The sequence below is a fragment of the Pelophylax lessonae genome (assembly GCF_965119305.1).
Source record: "Pelophylax lessonae genome assembly, chromosome: 1".
Lineage (NCBI taxonomy): Eukaryota > Metazoa > Chordata > Amphibia > Anura > Ranidae > Pelophylax > Pelophylax lessonae.
The window spans coordinates 779845007-779866459 of NC_138768.1; the positions used below are offsets into that span (position 1 = coordinate 779845007).

The window sequence follows — 21453 nt, forward strand, 5'->3', positions numbered from 1 at the left end:
CTCCATGCAGATTAACTTTATTAGATTTACAAAATGATTTGTAGTGAGAAAAATCCTACCATGGGCTATTGTTCACTACATTCAGTCATAATTTGCTCATGGAAAAAGTTGAGAGGCTTGTCCTTTCACTAGGGAATAACAACTAGGTCTCTTCTCGATGTCCCTTGTTTGGTCAGCTCATGAAAGAAACTATATTTGCAATGTATCTGCAGGTTGCCTTAGAAATGCTTCGAAATTCCAGGGTCCAAGGAGATGAATTGGTTGTCAGATAACAATGTACCTCCATCAGATGGACTTGGCAGTTGTAAACAAAAGGGATTCTTTCGACTTTTCCTCACAAATATGAAATATTTACTCTTGGCCAACAGCTGGGAACGATTATAAAAGAACTGTTCATATAGAACTTGGTCCGTGTTCAAAAAGACCAAAATCTTCTGTCCTCCTACTTCACAATTCTCAGACAGAGACTTCTTAAACAGATCTGAGCAGACATCTCAACAAAAGAATGGCGACCCCACTATGCTGCATGGTACTAGAGAGTGATATAATCCAGCTTGTAAAATGAAGCCTGCATGCAAGTGAATCAAAAATGAGCAGACAGTCTGCTTCAGACTGAATCAAATGCAAATCAGTGCAAATTCTAAAATCACTGGCCATAGAAGCGACATGTTTATTTTCCAGTCCAGTTGATTTCATGTCCATATACAACAAACATCCCGGTTGAAATAGTGAGCAAACTTTTTAAAAAATCTTTTCCTATTTGTTCCCTTCAAAATGGATCCGTGCCAGACACTTGTACCCACTCTTGCCTCCTTCACTCGCTCAACATGAACACTTGGGCAATCAAAGCATGAATATTATGAGAATTCCAGTGACAAACATTGATCAAAGTTAAAAAGAATTAGAGCTTCTAAAAAAAAGAATGGATAGGAAGATTTATATGGATTTGGTCAAATTGTAGACTGGAGTCTAAACAATTTTTTTTTAAATATGTTCCTAAAATGAGATATATGCTTTGTGGTCTGAACTTTCATCATTTTCCCACAATATCACCTTTTACAACCCTGCTAGTAGTGGGAGTTAGTTATCACATGACTCTTTATTAAACATTTCTACACATAGGGCTCAATTCAAAATGATTTAAATATAAAGACTCTCTAATTTAGCCATGTACCTGTAATTTTCAAATCTCACTGGATTCAGCTTAAAGCCCAACTCCAGGAACATGAAAACTCCTCACTTGCAGTAGGGCTTCATCCTCGCTGCAAGGGCTTCATCCTCCCTGCAATAGTTTTCAGCTTGCTTCTGTATAAGGAATGGGAAAAGCACTAATGCTTACCTAACTGCTCCCCCAGCAAACTGCCCCTGCCTACACTTCGACAGCGGATTGTTTCTCTTGTCCTCATGTCCAATGCACAGCTATAGTCCCTACATCAGTCTGGATGACCCCAGAGGGCCTTAGAATGTCAGAGCATAGGGGAGAAGAGGCTGCAGGGAGAATCAGGTAAGTACAACTGCTGTACCTGGTCCATAGACATAAATTAACAGATAACCCTTGCAGTGCGAGCACAGCCCCACTGCAGGGGAAAGTCCAACAGGGTCGGCACATAGCCGACGTAGCATCTTAAAAATATATAAAGGCTTTATTTCATCATAGGGTTAAAACCCAAGAGAGGACTTTTCCTTTTCCTAAAATTCAGCTTAAAAAAAATGAACGTTTTCTTAAAAAAACAAACTTTTTCTTAAAAAAACAAACTTTTTCAAAAAGATGTATACTTATCCTGGTGCGGTAGCTTTGTGGACTGAGGCTATAGTCAATTGAAAGAGGCTGGGACATACTGATAGAAGAATGCACGCAGACAGCAGCAATGCCTGTTATATCCATCAAATGTAACACATGTAAGCTTAGTCAAAAAAACAAATGCAAAGATCAATGAGAGGTGCCAAAGTATATTGACCAACAGCAACCAAACTCCCAGTTACAACAGTCATATCAGTAAAAAACAAACATTCGGATTGGCTACTATGAGCTACTGCTCCCTACAAAATGCCTATTAACAGAATACAACGTAAATTGATAACCATCTTGGCAGCCATTTTGACAGTATACAAAATGGTTGTAACCAATGTAGTAATTAAAGGTTGCACTGAACTTTATAGTTGGATGTTTAAGTTTTAAAAACAACGAATTAAAAAAATAAAGCATTGCAAATTCAGAAGAAAATGATACGAAATGTAGGACTGCACATAAATCACCCAACGTCAAATCATTTTACCTCACAAACAGCTGGAACTCCACAGGTTGCTGTGGAAAAAAACAGATGGGCCAAACACTTGGGCCTATCAAGTAATAAAGACACTTATGAGGGAAGCCTACAAGTAGAACTAGCTGGCAGACATTGTCCAGGCCACTTCATCTGACTGACCTGCCTATGTGCGAAACACATGAAAAAGCTCTGGGAGCTTAACGCTGAACAGCACAATAACGAACAGCGGGAGATAGGCCGTGTATCAACCAGGACAGTGCACGCTCAGAAACTCTAATTTCCTGACAACAGGCCTGCCTTATAAACTGTGAAGTATGAAAAAAAAAAAAGGTTGACTACCAGAGAACTGCCAATAAAGATATACTATTTCAGCAAAGATGCAATGGCTTAAAGCACTAACTGAAATCCTAGTATATCAGAGATCAGTTTAAAATCTCAGGCTTTCAGGATAGGTTGTAGCTTGTAGTTCACACATAAAAATATAATGCTACATTTTACACTGGACCTTATTTATAAACATTGAAGGAACAGACCTCTGTCAGTGGTACCATCAACAACCAATAAGGTATTAGTTTTCATTTAATAGCCTGAATCATATCCTAACATTTTTACTTTTGATCACTCTACCTTTATTTTTGATGTACCTGTAGGTTGCAGTTCCACAACTTATGTAAAATGTAACAGGAAGAACGGGCAGTTCTACAACTTGTGTAAAATGTAACAGGAAGAGCTTGCACTTTCTGATAGAAAAACATTTAAAGCTGTTGTATACCCCGCTTGGTGATTTATACCTACAGGTAAGCATATAATAAGGCTTACCTGTAGGTAAAATTATTATGTTTAGGAGATATTCGCCCTGCATGCAGCCGCTAACATCAGTCCGGAATATCGTGCCAGAACTTTAGAGCTCCTTGCAGGAACGGAGAGCTCCCACACGCATGCGTGCGAGTGATGTCATTGCAGCTCAGGCCACTCAGAGCACCGGAGCCCGGAAGAAATGCAGAGGAAACATGTCAGCTCCCTCAGCAGTGACCGGCGCCACTGTAGGGGGTTCGTCTTTTGTCTTGTAAAGTTTTTTTTCGTTTTTTTTTTCCAGCGGTTTACTACCGCTTTAATGAAGAATAAAAAAGGGGGCACAATAAGTGGCCCTTTGTGTGGGATTGTGGCCACCCCAGCACATGTTAGTTAATGGGCCATAGTCGGTATAGGTATTGGTATTGTCAGGGTATTAACATGTTCATTTTTACCTGAGTACTGGTAGCAGGAATCAGCCAATGGGGGGTCATGGAATGTTCTGGGAGCTAGGCAAAGGCTATATAAGGCTGGAGTGGTCTGGAACTCTTCCCTTTGCACCGAAGAGCACAAGAAGAAATGTTCCGCACCCCACCCCCCCCCCTCCCTTTTGTCGCAAGCACTTTTGTGTGGTTGGGTCACCCTGGTATTCTAGGGGGGACATTGTATTTTATATGGTAATTTATAAATTACTGTTGCTCGAGTATTGATAACTGAGCAATTACAACTATTTTGGTTATTTAAGTGGATTTATATGAGCAATTTAAATGTTTATGATTTCATTTATATTAAATCAATAAAGAGTGCTGCGGCCTTTCTTTGCCAAAAACTGGGAGTCTGTGTTGTTGCTTTAGTAGGATAAGGTAGGTTCAGGAGAAGGTGTGGTCTACAATCCCAACAATGCTCTCATTTGCATATACTTTACTTATTGCATTATATATAACCATTAGCCACTAGAGGGAGCTCTCATTGGATCAGAGAGATGTTATTACCTTGCCCATGCAGGACAAATTGAAAGTGTCATGGCAAAGCACCGCTGCCCTCCTCACACCAGGCCAGCGTAAATGATCTTTTGTTTGCTTCAAGTGGGTTTTGCATTATCATACCAATCAATGCAAAACCAAATCTTGCTTGAAGAAGGTCAAATGTAGATTAGAGGGAGGTTAACTGCAGATCAAATGCACTTGTCAATGAACTCTGAATGGTCTCAGAAGCATCTCAAATGGTCATCCACACAAGCTCCACATAGGCCCTTTTACTTTCCTTGCCTGTACTCCCTTTGCTGCTCCTTTGCAGCCAGCCCAAATACCAATACTTCTAGGTATGGAGGTGCATGTGATCCTCTATTCATGAAATGTCTTATGTTTGGCAGCCATTCACTAGGCCCGAGCATTGTCACATGACTGGAAGGAAAGGTCAATGCACCTCCAGGTCACCTGACAAGTCTTTTCAGTGCAGTCCAGTCTAATACTAAAATGACTGGTAAGTTCTACACTTCAGCAACTGGGTTTACATTTTTAAAGCTTTAAATACAATACATATGCTGGCGTCAGATCTTAAAGGATGTACACATAAGCAGAATGTGTCATCTATTGAGCAATCCAGCTAGCCAGGATCTAAAAGACAAATTACCTTGTCCTATGTATTTGTTCCCTCTCTAGTGAGTGAGATTCTGCTCTAATGCAGACCATCAGGGGAGCAACTCCATTAGGGTAAGTGGTTCCTTCACCTGGATGATTCTGCTGCTCATGCTGACTTGTTCTTGTAGTGTGGCCTGAGCTCATATACATGTTTACAGAAGTGCTTTAATCAATTAAAAACCTTCTCCTTTGGCCCAAGAAAAAATAATCTCAGAAAAAGTAGGGAAACAAAAGAAAGGGGATGGGCACATAGACAGATATTGATGAAAACAGAGTTTAGTGGGGAAAAAAATAAAAAATAAATTATATATATATATATATATATATATATATATATATATATATATATATATATATATATATATATATATATATATATATATATATATATATATATATATATATATATATATATATAAATATAATTTTTGTATTATTTATTTTTACTCCTTTTTAGTAGGCTTAGAAAGGTTTACTCTCTATTCCTAATTACATAAACCTTCTAGAACCCATAATATGTGAAGAAAGTTGCTAATGCACAGACACAACTATACTTATTGTAAAAGCTACATGTGGGCTTGCATGTCATAGCCCACAAAGGTGAAAAATAATTATGCACCTGGTTTTTTTAAGGATGGCACGAGAAATCCCCCCTCCAGCATAAAAATACCCCTATGGAAAGATATATATTTTGAAAACAATAGGCTTCAGGAATTTGCTCAGATAACCACACAGAAAGCTTAGTGATCATCAGAAAACAAGCAATCTCTTACTTCATAGTTTTATTTTTGATTCACAAGGTTTCAAATAAGCCATATTTGATTGCAGTTTTAATATTACTGTATTTATATGATCCAAGAAATACAATATTTTCATAACATTCAATATTCAGTGCTGGACTCTGCAAGGAGAGGACCGGCATCCAAGCGCACCTTATAAAACAAACATTACTGATAAATAGCACAATGCATTTCAGGGATTTAAAATTTAACAATTGGATATAGTAGTAACCCAACATGTATTTTAGCCATATACAGGTACATTATTTAGTATGCTTAAAACAGCTGTTTTGTGCAGTTTTAGCCGAGTACACCATAGCAGCTGCAATGCATTCCATTCATGTGGGTTTCCATATATATATGTCATTGTTTTTTGGGTGTTTCAATTCCCTGTCATAGTCTATCCACGTGGTTATATACCATTTTTTGCTCATTTAGATTCTATTTTAATTCAGATTTTATTCCTCAGGAACAAAGAATACTCAGTGCGCTGTATTTTTGTTTATAGTCACAGTTGAAAATAAAACAGCACACTTAGGCTCCATGTACACGGGACGTTGTAAATGGCCGTTTAGGAGCAGTTGGGGGCGTTTTTTTCAGAAGCCCCTGAACCCACCTACATGATATTTTATCTGTCCATGTGCACAGGATCATTTACAGTCATTTGCAGGCAGTTGAGTTCATGGACGTTTTTTGGAAAGCAATTATTTGCGTTCTAATGTGTGTTTCCCGGCATTTCAAATGCAAAAACGCGACCGAACGCGGCCGAACGCAACCGAACACAATGACCCGCATTTAGCACTCGCGTTTTTCCATTTTAAAAGGGGAATGATTTTTTTGACCTCTAGGAACGGTTCTAAACGCAAACGCCCGCTAAACGCGGGTGCAAACGCGACCTAACGGACGTTTTAAACGTCCTAAAAATTCCAGCATTCAAAGGGACTTTTAACAATGTCCCATGCACATGAAGCCTTAGGCCTCATGTACACTGCTGCTGATAAACGGACGTTAAGGAGCAGTTGGGCATTTTTTTCAGCAGCCCCTGAACTCTCCTCTGTTATCGTATCTGTCCATGTACACTGAGAAGTCATTTAGGAGGCAGTTGAGTTTAGTGGCATTTTTTTAAAAGCAAAAAAATATGTTCAGACGGAGGTTTATTGGCATTTGAAACGCCAAATGCTTGTAACAGTGTGCAAATGTGTCTAAACTTAGTAACTCGCGTTTATAAGCATTTTGTTTATAGGTGTTTTCAATGGGAATACATTTCTGACCATTTTACAATGTAAAAACACTTCCAAAACGGAAACGCCGCTAACCGCGGCATGAAAACACGGCAAATGGATGTTTTTAGCTGGACGGTTACCAGCTGTCAAGTTCCAGCGTTCAGAAGAGGTTTTCAAACATCCCGTGTACATGAAGACTAAAAGTTTAGCGGAGGAAAAAAAAAAATGCAGAAACAGTGTCTAACCAAGTAAACATCCTTCCCGTTATAATGGTTGAATGTTTGTTGGCTGTACAAACTTGCCTCTTGCATGACCAGCAATCAGATTAAAAAAACATTTTTTCTCCAGTTTCTTGGCCACAGACATGAAGAATTGGTAGAATATGAACATTGGCCAATCCTCTAACCCTCACACACCAGGAGGTAGTGCAGTAATAGTTTATAACTAATGTGTATTTTTTGGCACTAGGAACCTTAAACATTTTTAAAAAAAATCCATTGCAAAAAATGTTTTAACAGGTAACAGAACCCAAAAACAAGCAGAGGGTTTTAACAAAGGATCATCTCTAGTAGACGCTGCTAGCGATTACGTGGCCTCAAAATGGACTCATTGGACTTCCAGTTTTTTCAACCACTAACCTAGAGTGCTCATAGGCAGACCTAAACAACCCCAGATTTTCTACAATAGAAAATGAATACAAAAAAAGAACACCACTTGTATGTTTAAAATAATTCTAGACCCAACACGATGGTTAGAAAACTGTTCTAGAAGTCTGTAATAAAACATGCATTATTGCTTCAGCCAGGCATGCATGTTTAGTCACTGTCTAGACCAGAATTAGAACAGTGACCATAAAGGAAACACACTTTGGGTTATTATTTTACCCACCAAGTAAAGAATGCCAACAGAGGTAAGATTGTTTTCCAACCCAACTGTTATTATCCAGATTAGACAATGGTTGTCTTAAGTCCATGAGTAGGCTATAACTACCTTAGTTTACAATACAATTAGCCATTATTCTTTGTTGTAACAGAAAAAGAGCTTCAAATTGTTTCTGTTAAAAAAAAAAAAAAGAAGAAGTAGATTTCACACTTTCAAGTCAAAACACTTGGACTGCAAAACAAGACGGGTGTTAATAAAGAAAAAACACCCCCATGAAAAGCAATACAGCTGGTAGAACACCCACTGAACTGCAGGCACTGGTAATCTTTCATAAAGACGTTATCATGTTGGGAATCACCCTGTACAGTAATTTATGACTCTTATCTGGGATACCACAGCAATATCTAAATTTAAACAGTCCTAGAATGATGTAATGACTCGAAATAAAAAGGAGAAAGAAACAAACACCAAGGAAAACAAAGATATATATATATATATATATATATATATATATATATATATATATATATATATATATAAAACACAACATTGCCCTAGAACACAACTGCCACAAAAATAACAGGCCTACACAACCTTCAACAACGTTATTCAATTCAATAAAGCCAAAAACTTCAGCAAAACTCCACTTGATGAATGTGCGTGACTGTTGCTTACACCATCGCAGCTTGATTAATGAGATACCAGCCTCAAACATTTTTTTTGCTTTATTGTGTCTAGCAGACAAATATACATATTGAATCCAATATATGGTATAGAATTTGAAGGAATCATCCCCTTTGATGGCTTATAATAAGGTGATGGTCACTTTACTCAAATTATCAGCAATACTTCTAATTGGAAAAATTTATTGAGTTCCTGCTATAACCTCTTGGTCTTTTTTGCATGACATCAAATTCTAGAAAATAACTTTTCAACTGAACCAAACAAACATGGATCTAAGTGTTCACTCCAGGAGATCATCAAGATATGAGGCAGTGTGGATCAATGCCGTTTAATGTCTCATGTGTCATTTCTCTTGAGTTCCCTCCACCAGCAATGATAACAAAATCAGGAAAAAAACCCAACCTGTCAAATCTCTTGCAGTTCTGGCCTCTTGAGGTCATAATTAACACATACACAGTCAGATCATGGTGCGCTAGCATGGGAAATTTAATGGAAGCACACACAGAATAAGCACCATACTAAGTTACTTTAAAGGTACAATGCCTATTGATAATGTGCTTGAATCAGGCTGAAGAAATCAAATTGTAAAAAAGGGAATCAATAAATAAACTACCCTTTCCATATAGGTTGCATAGTATCTCTCAAACCTGAAGAATGACAATTCCTTGGAAGAATGGCTTTAAATAAACTAGTTATTTATGTTTACATAATGACTAATGATAGCTTTATAATGACTCCGCAAACAGCACAACAGCAAAGATTATTGGCAAACCTGCTAATCACCAATAGACAATGAGTAGAATTATGCAAACTGTTTTCTTGCCTGAGGCAGCTATTTTACATAAGAACGTGTAACTTGGTTTCTGTGAAAACTCAACTTTCACTGAGAAACAGTTTCTCGCCACAGGTCAAAAAATAGGGTTATAGTGAAAAAAAAAAAAAATAGCTATATTTTCCCCTCCCATTTTTGCTTGCCCATTATAAATGAACCAATGAAGTTTTTGGCAAAAACACAGAATGCAAAAAAAAAAAAAAATATTAATTTACTCCTTATAAGAACTTAGACGATTCAGTTTCCAAATGCGCTATGACACACACAAAATAACATTTCTATTTAAGCAACCATTAAAATACTTACAATCTATCCAGCTCTTTCAGATCTTGAAACGCTCCTCTTTCAATGGTGCTAATCTTGTTCTCCATAAGCTGCCTGAAATTTAGAAAGTAAAGACGCTTTTTCATACAACTGATTATGCAGGCACCGATCACTGTCTTTATTCAATGACAAAGTAGGGAACAACTTACTTTCAAAAGTTTAAGTCCACTTCCATGATTAAAGTTTAGCTAAAATAATGAAAACACTGACCTTTCTGATCATGGTACTCAACACGAAGAAATAAGAAGTGGATAAAGAAACCCCTTTAGTTGTCTTCTTAGATTACACAAGTTTAAAATGATATGATATGAAAACTCTATTTTTAAAAGTTATGTCCTTAATTCATACACTGCACAAAACATACATGTGTTAAAAAAAAAAAAAAAAAAAAAAAGGTCTGTCTGAACTTATGCCTAACTTTATTTATGGACTAAAAAGATTTTTTTTTGTGTTTTTTTTTTTTTTTTAATCTAGACTGTTTGCATTAAAGTAGAGTTGTGTGCCAGGGGCCAGTTCCAACACATGTATAAAGTAATGGGTAATAAACATCCTGAATAATTAAAAGGAAGTGTTAACACTTGTGAAAATGCAGTAGATCATACACTGCATAACACACGAGAAAACACAGCTACAGTCCACAATATGTAACTTTTTTCTTTCCAACTGAAGTATTGTTTTCTAATAGGACAATAGTTGACTGAGCTGAGACAAAACAGAAGTACCCTCCAATTTCACAAATGTGTGTGAAAACATTGACAATTATAACTAATTACTTGCAGATGACAGTTGTTACTTTAATACAATGCATAACTCGCATAACTAAGTTTTTAAGTCTTTCAAGCTGCTTCTAGAGCTGGAAAAAGATTACCAGTACCACATTTTTAACAAACTGCTCGCAGATCTTAATTTTGACACATTTTTTATTTTTGTGGAATAATATAAAACATACTGGAAGTTAATTTGGAATAATATATATTTGACCATCTTAGACACTTGAGTCCCTTGTTTAAAATGTAATTTGCCATATGTGCAGCAATAAATAAATAACCACTGAAAATCATTGCACAATAATAAAAAAAAAAAATACTTACAAAACACGAAGATGTCGCAGACCTGCAAAGTCTGTCTTGGTTATTCTTGTGATATTGTTACTATTCAAATCTCTGGAAATTGAAAAAAAAAAAAAGAAGGTTAATGAAAAATATTTAGAACAGAAAAGTAATTTTCTTGATTTATTTAGTACATTTATTTAAAAAAAGGTAAAAAGTCCAATAAACTATTTGCCACAGATCATCATTATCTGAAAAGATAACACTGTTCCAAACTTCATTTGATAAAGCAACAAATTCATGAGTCTTATCTCAAATGAGCCTCCAAAAGTGTCTTATGTTGACTTTGGAAAAGAACATCATAAACTAATTTTAGTTAGACATTACGCAAACGTAAACATCATAGCACAACCATTAAAGATTTTTTCTTTTTTTTTAAATCAAAGCCTAGGCTAATGGTATCACCATAAATTACATATGTTTGCATCAGTTTTACAACCTGACAATATTTTCAAAAAATTTCAAACTCTATGTGCACAGAAAACTCTCAGCCTAGATAGACAATAAATCATTTATTACACAACTTGGGTACTAGTAAAAAAAAAAAAAACTTCTGCACTTATTAATGAAATTCAATCATGCATGAAGACTTTAGATAGAGTATAATTGACCAATTTCCTAATGCAAACATAACTGGGTTAAAAAAATGTCAATATTAGGGACTCTAAACTTCAAAAGATCCACATTATGGCGCAATTTAAAAAATGTAAATGCCAGAAAATTAAACCTTCACTTTGGAGATTTTTTTTAATGGAAACAAGTGGGATGCTGCCCACAGTGGATTATTTTTGTTATCATTTGAACACAAATTTATCTCCTTGGATAGTTATAATTTAGCTGCTATCTGAGTTGAGCATCTGAAATTAACCTTGCCCTCATGACCTCATGAGGGCCAGTTCAGCTAAGCAAGGATTTGAATTAATATTGCTGCTTGTGACCAATAAAGTCACAACAAGCTTTAGAAACTTTGGAAAACAAAAAAAAACAAAAAAAAAAAAAAAAAAACTTTGTTTGCACATCTGTTCCTATTCGCCATTAACTACTCTTAAGGCCAAAATAATTGCTACCGCCTAATAAGGAACACACAATTACAATGTTCTACAAAAAAAATAATTTTTGATGCGCAACCTTTCTTTTATTTGAAATGCCTGGACAAAACTGAGGTTCTAAACATAGAAAAAGTTATGTCATCTGAATAAAAACTTAAGCAGACAAGGACAGGTAGTGACATATTTTTAGTACAACATTGCTTAGGGCTTCTGTCTAGATGGCAGTGTGTTCAGTGTAATGTTTGCCTAAACTTTGGCTTGTCAACACTTGGAGATGGAATGGGATCTCTCAACAGTCTGCTAGGTTGATTGTAGTTTGAATCACTTCTCTGGTTCTGATTAGTGATAACACCAAAAGTAAAAAAAAACAAAAACACAAAAAACAAAAAAAAAAAAAATAAAACACCTTTTTATCCTGATCTAGATAATAGATAGAGAAAACACTATGGTTATCTGAAGACTTTGTATGTATATCGGTACAAAGGTTAAAAAGTACAACTGATTGAAGATATTGGTAACATTTATTGTAGGACTGCTTTGTTTAAATTTGAAAAAAGGTAATGGTTCGAAGTCTTAAATAATACAGAAGACCTTGTAGTAGAAAAGTTTAAATGTACAACATGTTCAAAGATTTATTACAGGACTGCTTTGTTTAAAATTCAAAAAGGTGATGGTTCAAAGTCTTAAATAATCTGAAGACCTTGCAGTAGAGAAGTTAAAATGTACAAGCGATCAAATACACTGGTAACATTTATTACAGGACTGCTTTGTTTAAATTTGAAAAGGAGATGGTTTGAAGTCTTGAATGCAGTAGACCAGCCTGCATTACAAGTGAAACTGACAGATTGAGATAAGATCAGGGAGAAGTTCTCCCTCTCTCTCAGCCTACTACTATATCCTGCATTGGCTCCTCTCTTTCATCTAGGTTATGTGTACTGTTGCAGTTGTTCCTTAATAAATAATATTCATCATCATTTGCAAAACCAATATGGCCAAGCAAAGTGATGCTGATAACACAGCCACTTTCTCGCTGCACTCCTGACGTCATCTAGGCTGTGTAATGGACTGTGTGCTCTGCTGAGGTTTAAAGTGCTGTTACAGTGTGGTGGTTCAGCTCCAGCCAAGGCTTGGAAATGCTACATCCAGGCACAGTAGGAAATAGTTTCAGGATGGATGAGCTTGCTTTCCATGGCCAGGGAAAGTGGTGTTGAAATCCTGAACCTAGCAGGCGCTGATGAAGGCAATTGCGCCACTGATTATGTCCCATCATGCATAAATATTGATGAACATTGCGCTTGAGAGTCTGGGCTGTGTAAAAAGGACAGCATGGTCTACTGAACAGAGGAACTGGCATTTCAATATAGGGAAAGGCTGGCAGTTGCTTAGTAAACTGTGTACATGCAAGGCTGTCTTAAGACTTTGACCATTAGCTTTCAGATGTTCTATACTGCTTTGTAGGTGTAGTCTAATACTAGATTCATGTTAGCAAAAATTTTAGATGTCACCTTAGGACTTGTGTATTAACAGGAACAGGACGTATATGTATCAACGTGAACATAAAACATATACTGTAACAATCAGCATTCACGTAGAGATATACTTACAGCCTTTCCGTGTTGCGGGGAATGTTGCGTGGCACGCTACGCAAAGATAACCCATGGCAGTCCACCGTGGTCCCACTACAAGTGCACTGAGCCGGGCACGGTTGAGGTGCCACCTCGCTCAAGATCACCAACACTAACCCCACCGAGATGGAAAGCTTCCAGAAACCAACGCCACACATTTTCTTCTTTACAAATCCCAAAAACATTCGTTAAAACCAACCAGACAATGCCAAGGAGAACAGAAGCCAAGAAAGAAAACAAAGAAACAAAAAATTTAGTTTTCACCAAGCTGGGGATACCAGCCGGCCAATCTGGGGCTCGCCGATTTTGAAGAACTTGTTAAAATTCTCAAGTTTGAAATCTGGCGGACATGGAGCTCTAGTCGGTTATCCAAAACGCATGGTGGCTGCACCAATCCGAGGACCCAAAGCAACTTCTCTCTTATTTTCTGAGCACCAAGCTTTTATATTCCCGTCAGAGACCAAGTGAGTTGATTGTGATTCCTGCCTTCAGCGTCCAGAGCAATCCTTCAGGCAGTGAATGAATTTCTGCATCTCCGTCTGTGCCACCTCTCTATTGCTGTGATATCCCTTCAGTTCAGTGTATTCAGTTGAAAGCAGACAGGTATCTGCACAGTAAGTTTTATTCCCTGCAAAAGCTTGTCACTCCAGCCTTGTTGTATACACAGAGAATAGCCTGTGCATGCTGCTTTGCAGAGCCTGTCTGCTAACTAACTGCACATTGTAGCCTGAGAGAGGAGGAGGAGGAGGTTCTAAACAAACATACTGCCCTTAAAGGCACAGCACCTTACTCCCGTCGCTTCCAAATCCAATAGCACAGTCCCACTTAAAACACACAAAACCACAGTTCTTTAGAGCTGAATGCCTCCTACAGGGCTGCAATGCAATCCTTCGCCACCATAAGAAGATCCTGTCTATTGAAGGCACAAGAGGGGGGAATTCTGATAGGGAGCAGACTTGTCTCAGTACATAGTCATTTTTATTATGCCTGGCTCTACAGCACATTATCCATCTGCCACTCCAAAGTCAACAATCGCCAGCTCTGCAGTGCTGTGGTCTCCCTCTCACAACTGATCAATGAAACAATCTGTAGATGTCTGCTGATCATCAGACTTCTATCTATTCCAGAAAAGATATGCTAGGGTCAGCGCTGATAAAAAAAAAGTGTCCTTTTGAACTGCTGGGGCCAGCTTTGTGGTCTTCAGTTATCGCTCCATCTTTAAAGTAACATTTAAACACTACAAACCAAAAACGCTATTTATTTCATTTTTAATATTTAAAGCAAACTCACCCATCTATCCACGTCTCTATGCTTTTTTTTTTCAGAGAAATCACTTTGAATGAACACCCCTTAGGATTACTGGCCACAGCCAACTTGATTAAGGGTAGATTATTTCATGATGCATTAACGTCCTCAAATGCATCTACACTTAGCTCAGGCATGCAGGTAGGAGGGTGTGTTTAGCTGAGAAAACCCCTCCTGGAATATATGGCATAATTTTCTTAGATCTTGAAACCAGAAAGTAACTGAAATTAAAAGGTTTATAACAAGTAAATACGATATACTTTCCTATAATGCTAGCAGCCTGAGGATTAAAAATAGTTAATGTTGATTAGGAGAGTAAAGTTCCACTTTAATGTCATTTCAAAATGAATTTTTAATCTCTGTCAAGCCACAGCTTTCATTGAGGGTTGGTTCACACCAGAACACGGTGCGGAAAACCTGCGTCCCATGCCCGTTTAGCATACCATGCTTAAAACGCACTAAAGTTGTGATCTGCAGTGGGTGTCAATAACAAGTTATCCACTTGCTTACTGGGCACATATACCCCCTTCCTGACCAGGCGCAGTCATGCAACATTGTACCCAAATTAAATGTTATCATTTTTTTACAACCGAGATCTCTTTTGGTGGCAATTAATTACCACTGGGCTTTTTTTCTTTTTTTTTTTCTTTACTAAACAAATGAAAAAAGATGGACATTTTTGAAAAAAAGAAAATAAGTATTTTTTCTCCTTCACTGATGTGTGCTGATGAGGCTGCACTGATGGGCACTCATAAGGCAGCACTAATGGGCACTGATAGTCAGCACTAATGGGCACTGATAGTCAGCACTAATGGGCACTAATAGCCAGCACTAATGAGGAGGCACTAATGAGCAGCACTGAAAGGGCTACACTGATCATCAGGACACTGATGATCAATGCCCCGAATATATGTGTACATGTCCCTTGTCAGGATTGCCGGTTACCGGCTCTCCTCTCCACATGCTGTGCGTGAGTAAAGGAATACCAACGACCAGCAAGTCTGTTTACACTGTGATCAGCGGTGATTGGACACAGCTGATCATGTGGTAAAGGGCCTTAGTGATTCGCCCTTTACCAGGATCTGTGATCGGACACAGCGATCAGAGCACCCGGATGCGTACCCCACAGGGCGCGCAAGGGGAGGGGTTCAACAGACGCGCTGTAGCCATCTTTCGGCTATAGCACGGTAAGGAAAGGGTTAAGGACACCCTAAACAAAGGCCACATATGCGAAGGATCAACGTGATTGCAAATGAAAAAACTGAGATCATACCGCACAGAATTGTATGGAGAATTGCACAGGTACGAACAGCATGTTCCTGTGCGATTCCTGGTGTGAACTGGCCCTAAGGGTTCATTTACACTGGAAGTCGTGTTCAATGCATGGCCAATGTTATGCAATGAGAGGAATAGTGCTGATACACCAATTCTGACGGCTTACCTTTTTTCTGTTTTTTTTTTATATTCTTTTGACAGCAGTGAAGTGGATTGTGTCACATGCTGTACATCTTTTAGTGTTAACCACTAAAATGCAATGGTGTGAACAGGAGACTGAATCAGGCTTTTTGCCTTGTCTTGCATCAAGACTGTGATGTCCTAATGCATTTGGTGTGAATGGGACCTAAAACAATACCTACTGATCCTACTCTGAAGATCCTTGTTCAGAGAATTCCTATTCCAAAATGAGACCACCCAGTCCCTGTTTCTACATGGATGCGCATTCCCGCACGTTACATGTAGGGCAGCCAATTCATTTTGATGGGATGCCCTATGCGTGAGAAATGCAGAAAAGATCCAAACTGTGGCACCATCAACATTGGTTTGGTGCATGCATTTGCAGATGTGTGGGGGTGCCATTAACAATAATAGCCACTGTCTGGTTTTATTTGCCATTGTGTCCCTGAAGGGGACAGGAAATGATGAGAAATCTCTCAAAAGGAGACCAAGACAAATAATAAAAATATATTTTAATATAGTGCAGAAGGGTTAGAACATCTGATGATGTTTTATTGTTTTCAGTGTCTTCTGTCCCGGTGACATCACCCCCACATTTCTTGCATGAATGTAACTAGAATAGGAAGTGAATGAAAATCTCCCCAATTGGTACAGAAAAAAAAATATAGGCAGAAATGTTAACTCTTGCCCCCTCTACCAAAAAACTGAAAAGAAAAGGTTGCTTGGAGTTAAGATGGCTATACACTGGCTAAGGCCCCGTTCATACCTGAGCAATTTTCTGCTTGAAGCTTGTAGCTCTGAAACACTCAACAAGCCAAATCCCATTAATTTCAATGACCACTGTTCACATCTGAGCGTTCTGTGGCTTGAATCAAAACGCCTGTCACTCAAAAAAGTACACAATCCTGTTTTTGGCAGATAACAAGTGTTTTTGGCCTCATAGACTTCAATAGAAAACGCCTGACTTGAGCGTTTTACGAGAGATTTGACACTCATATCCTGCTCAAACAGCAGCTCTCCACCCTTAATTTCCTCTCCCTCTCCTCCCCCTAGTGCTTTCTATTGGCTTAACAAAATGCCTGAAGCTGTAAAACGCTTGTAACACGCTTCTAAAAGGCTTGCAAAAAGCTCACAACTGATCAATGAAACAATCTGTAGATGTCTGCTGATCATCAGACTTCTATCTATTACAGAAAAGATATGCTAGGGTCAGCGCTGATAAAAAAAAAAGTGTCCTTTTGAACTGCTGGGGCCAGCTTTGTGGTCTTCAGTTATCGCTCCATCTTTAAAGTAACATTTAAACACTACAAACCAAAAACGCTATTTATTTCATTTTTAATATTTAAAGCAAACTCACCCATCTATCCACGTCTCTATGCTTTTTTTTTTCAGAGAAATCACTTTGAATGAACACCCCTTAGGATTACTGGCTGCAGCCAACTTGATTAAGGGTAGATTATTTCATGATGCATTAACGTCCTCAAATGCATCTACACTTAGCTCAGGCATGCAGGTAGGAGGGTGTGTTTAGCTGAGAAAACCCCTCCTGGAATGTATGGCATAATTTTCTTAGATCTTGAAACCAGAAAGTAACTGAAATTAAAAGGTTTATAACAAGTAAATACGATATACTTTCCTATAATGCTAGCAGCCTGAGGATTAAAAATAGTTAATGTTGATTAGGAGAGTAAAGTTCCACTTTAATGTCATTTCAAAATGAATTTTTAATCTCTGTCAAGCCACAGCTTTCATTGAGGGTTGGTTCACACCAGAACACGGTGCGGAAAACCTGCGTCCCATGCCCGTTTAGCATACCATGCTTAAAACGCACTAAAGTTGTGATCTGCAGTGGGTGTCAATAACAAGTTATCCACTTGCTTACTGGGCACATATACCCCCTTCCTGACCAGGCGCAGTCATGCAACATTGTACCCAAATTAAATGTTATCATTTTTTTACAACCGAGATCTCTTTTGGTGGCAATTAATTACCACTGGGCTTTTTTTTTTTTTTTTTTTTTACTAAACAAATGAAAAAAGATGGACATTTTTGAAAAAAAGAAAATAAGTATTTTTTCTCCTTCACTGATGTGTGCTGATGAGGCTGCACTGATGGGCACTCATAAGGCAGCACTAATGGGCACTGATAGTCAGTAGTGATGTTGCGAACCTAAAATTCGCGGTTCGCGAACGGCGAACGCGAACATCGGCGAATGTTCGCGAACCGGCGAACCGGGCGAACCGCCATAGACTTCAATAGGCAGGCGAATTTTAAAACACACAGGGACTCTTTCTGGCCACAATAGTGATGGAAAAGTTGTTTCAAGGGGACTAACACCTGGACTGTGGCATGCCGGAGAGGGATCACGCAAAAAAAAGTTCTTAAAAATTATAATTTTTTGATAGAGAGCCAATTATTGGAAAAATTAAAAAAAAATAAAAATAAAAAATTTCTTTGGATTTAGCATCTGGGGGGTCTAAAAAGTGTACCTGTGAAGTTTCAGCTCTGTAGCATGTCCAGAACCCCTAAAAAACAGCATTTTTCTTATATTTTCAGGAATATGGCTTCTCTGCGGCTGGCTTTTTCTCTTGCAGGCATTTATCGGGCATTTTTTTAGGCAGGCATGTCATTTTTTGTATTTAGTGTCTGGGGGGTCACAAAAGTGTACCTGTCAAGTTTCAGCTCTGTAGCATGTCCAGAACCCCTAAAAAACAGCATTTTTCTTATATTTTCAGGAATACGGCTTCTCTGCGGCTGGCTTTTTCTCTTGCAGGCATTTATCGGGCATTTTTTTAGGCAGGCATGTCATTTTTTGTATTTAGTGTCTGGGGGGTCACAAAAGTGTACCTGTCAAGTTTCAGCTCTGTAGCATGTCCAGAACCCCTAAAAAACAGCATTTTTCTTATATTTTCAGGAATACGGCTTCTCTGCGGCTGGCTTTTTCTCTTGCAGGCATTTATCGGGCATTTTTATAGGCAGGCATGTCATTTTTTGTATTTAGTGTCTGGGGGGTCACAAAAGTGTACCTGTCAAGTTTCAGCTCTGTAGCATGTCCAGAACCCCTAAAAAACAGCATTTTTCTTATATTTTCAGGAATACGGCTTCTCTGCGGCTGGCTTTTTCTCTTGCAGGCATTTATCGGGCATTTTTTTAGGCAGGCATGTCATTTTTTGTATTTAGTGTCTGGGGGGTCTAAAAAGTGTACCTGTCAAGTTTCAGCTCTGTAGCATGTCCAGAACCCCTAAAAAACAGCATTTTTCTTATATTTTCAGGAATACGGCTTCTCTGCGGCTGGCTTTTTCTCTTGCAGGCATTTATCGGGCATTTTTTTAGGCAGGCATGTCATTTTTTGTATTTAGTGTCTGGGGGGTCACAAAAGTGTACCTGTCAAGTTTCAGCTCTGTAGCATGTCCAGAACCCCTAAAAAACAGCATTTTTCTTATATTTTCAGGAATACGGCTTCTCTGCGGCTGGCTTTTTCTCTTGCAGGCATTTATCGGGCATTTTTTTAGGCAGGCATGTCATTTTTTGTATTTAGTGTCTGGGGGGTCACAAAAGTGTACCTGTCAAGTTTCAGCTCTGTAGCATGTCCAGAACCCCTAAAAAACAGCATTTTTCTTATATTTTCAGGAATACGGCTTCTCTGCGGCTGTCTTTTTCTCTTGCAGGCATTTATCGGGCATTTTTTTAGGCAGGCATGTCATTTTTTGTATTTAGTGTCTGGGGGGTCACAAAAGTGTACCTGTCAAGTTTCAGATCTGTAGCATGTCCAGAACCCCTAAAAAACAGCATTTTTCTTATATTTTCAGGAATACGGCTTCTCTGCGGCTGTCTTTTTCTCTTGCAGGCATTTATCGGGCATTTTTTTAGGCAGGCATGTCATTTTTTGTATTTAGTGTCTGGGGGGTCACAAAAGTGTACCTGTCAAGTTTCAGCTCTGTAGCATGTCCAGAACCCCTAAAAAACAGCATTTTTCTTATATTTTCAGGAATACGGCTTCTCTGCGGCTGTCTTTTTCTCTTGCAGGCATTTATCGGGCATTTTTTTAGGCAGGCATGTCATTTTTTGTATTTAGTGTCTGGGGGGTCACAAAAGTGTACCTGTCAAGTTTCAGATCTGTAGCATGTCCAGAACCCCTAAAAAACAGCATTTTTCTTATATTTTCAGGAATACGGCTTCTCTGCGGCTGTCTTTTTCTCTTGCAGGCATTTATCGGGCATTTTTTTAGGCAGGCATGTCATTTTTTGTATTTAGTGTCTGGGGGGTCACAAAAGTGTACCTGTCAAGTTTCAGATCTGTAGCATGTCCAGAACCCCTAAAAAACAGCATTTTTCTTATATTTTCAGGAATACGGCTTCTCTGCGGCTGTCTTTTTCTCTTGCAGGCATTTATCGGGCATTTTTTTAGGCAGGCATGTCATTTTTTGTATTTAGTGTCTGGGGGGTCTAAAAAGTGTACCTGTCAAGTTTCAGCTCTGTAGTATGTCCACAACCCAAAAAAAACAGCATTTTTCTTATGATTTTTAGTAGAAAACTAATGCAGTGTCTTTCCAGCTGTCTTTTTTTCTTTCTGGCAAGCTGAAATATGATATGCCAAGGCAAACATGCCTATCAGTTGAGCTATGACACAGACAACACTGCACACATGGGGAAATATGTAAAACAAAAAACAGGAAAAGGAAATTAGGTGACGGTAACAAAACATGATATTGTGATTGGCCAAATAAAAAGTCACCTCGCGATGAGGTCGCGCCAAAGTCGCGCTAAGTCGCGCCAAAGTCGCACTGGAAGCGACGCTACTTTAGTGGTAGCGGCAGTGTAAACCAGCACTAAAACATCCAGTGTGTGAATACGATCAGGTATGATGTTTTATCGGTCAAGTAGTGTAAGGGTTACGCCCGTTGCCCGCTTCACAGTGACAGACCAAACTCCCCGTTTAACAGTCAGTCAGTCCATTTGCACAACCGCAAACTCCCAATTTGCACAAGGTTGGATACCAAGCTAGCCATGTCCCGTTCCTTGTCCTCACTGACATCATTGAAGGTCTCTTCCTCCACCCAGCCACATACAACACCAAGGGTCCCCGAAAGGTGAGAACAAGCCCCCTGGGACGCCTGCTGTGGCTGGTATTCCACCTCCTCAAAGCCACCTTCCTCCTCTGACTTCTCTTCTTCAGACTCCTCTCTCTGCGTTGCCACAGGTCCAGCAATTGACAACGACAAGGCTGCTTCTGGTGGTGATGAGGACCACAACTCTTCCTCTTCATGCTCATCTACAGCCTGATCCAGTACTCTTCGCAGGGCACGCTCCAGAAAAAACGCATATGGGATGAGGTCGATGATGTTGCCTTGGGTTCGACTGACCACCAGGGTTGTCATCTCCGCAAAAGGACGCATGAGCCTACAGCCATTGTTCATGAGCATTCAGTAACGCGGCCAAAAAATACCCAGCTCCGCAGAAAGAATGAAAGAAAATGAATGTTTTTTTT

At 38.7% G+C, this 21453-nt stretch overlaps 1 protein-coding gene across 3 annotated transcripts in view; it reads right to left on the reverse strand.

Moving 5' to 3' along the window:
• SLIT2 (slit guidance ligand 2) overlaps positions 1–13944 on the reverse strand; it is a 415524-nt gene extending 401580 nt beyond the window's left edge. For 2 of the 3 annotated variants that reach the window (XM_082243064.1, XM_082243066.1), the window contains exons 1-3: positions 13186–13944; positions 10515–10586; positions 9406–9477 (exon numbers count right to left, since the gene is read on the reverse strand). In XM_082243064.1, coding sequence (XP_082099190.1) covers positions 9406–9477; positions 10515–10586; positions 13186–13391 — 350 coding nt within the window. In that variant the 5' untranslated portion in view covers positions 13392–13944. The remainder of the gene's footprint in view (positions 1–9405; positions 9478–10514; positions 10587–13185) is intronic. The other variant, XM_082243065.1, reaches the window with a different exon arrangement.
• Positions 13945–21453: the final 7509 nt, after the last annotated feature.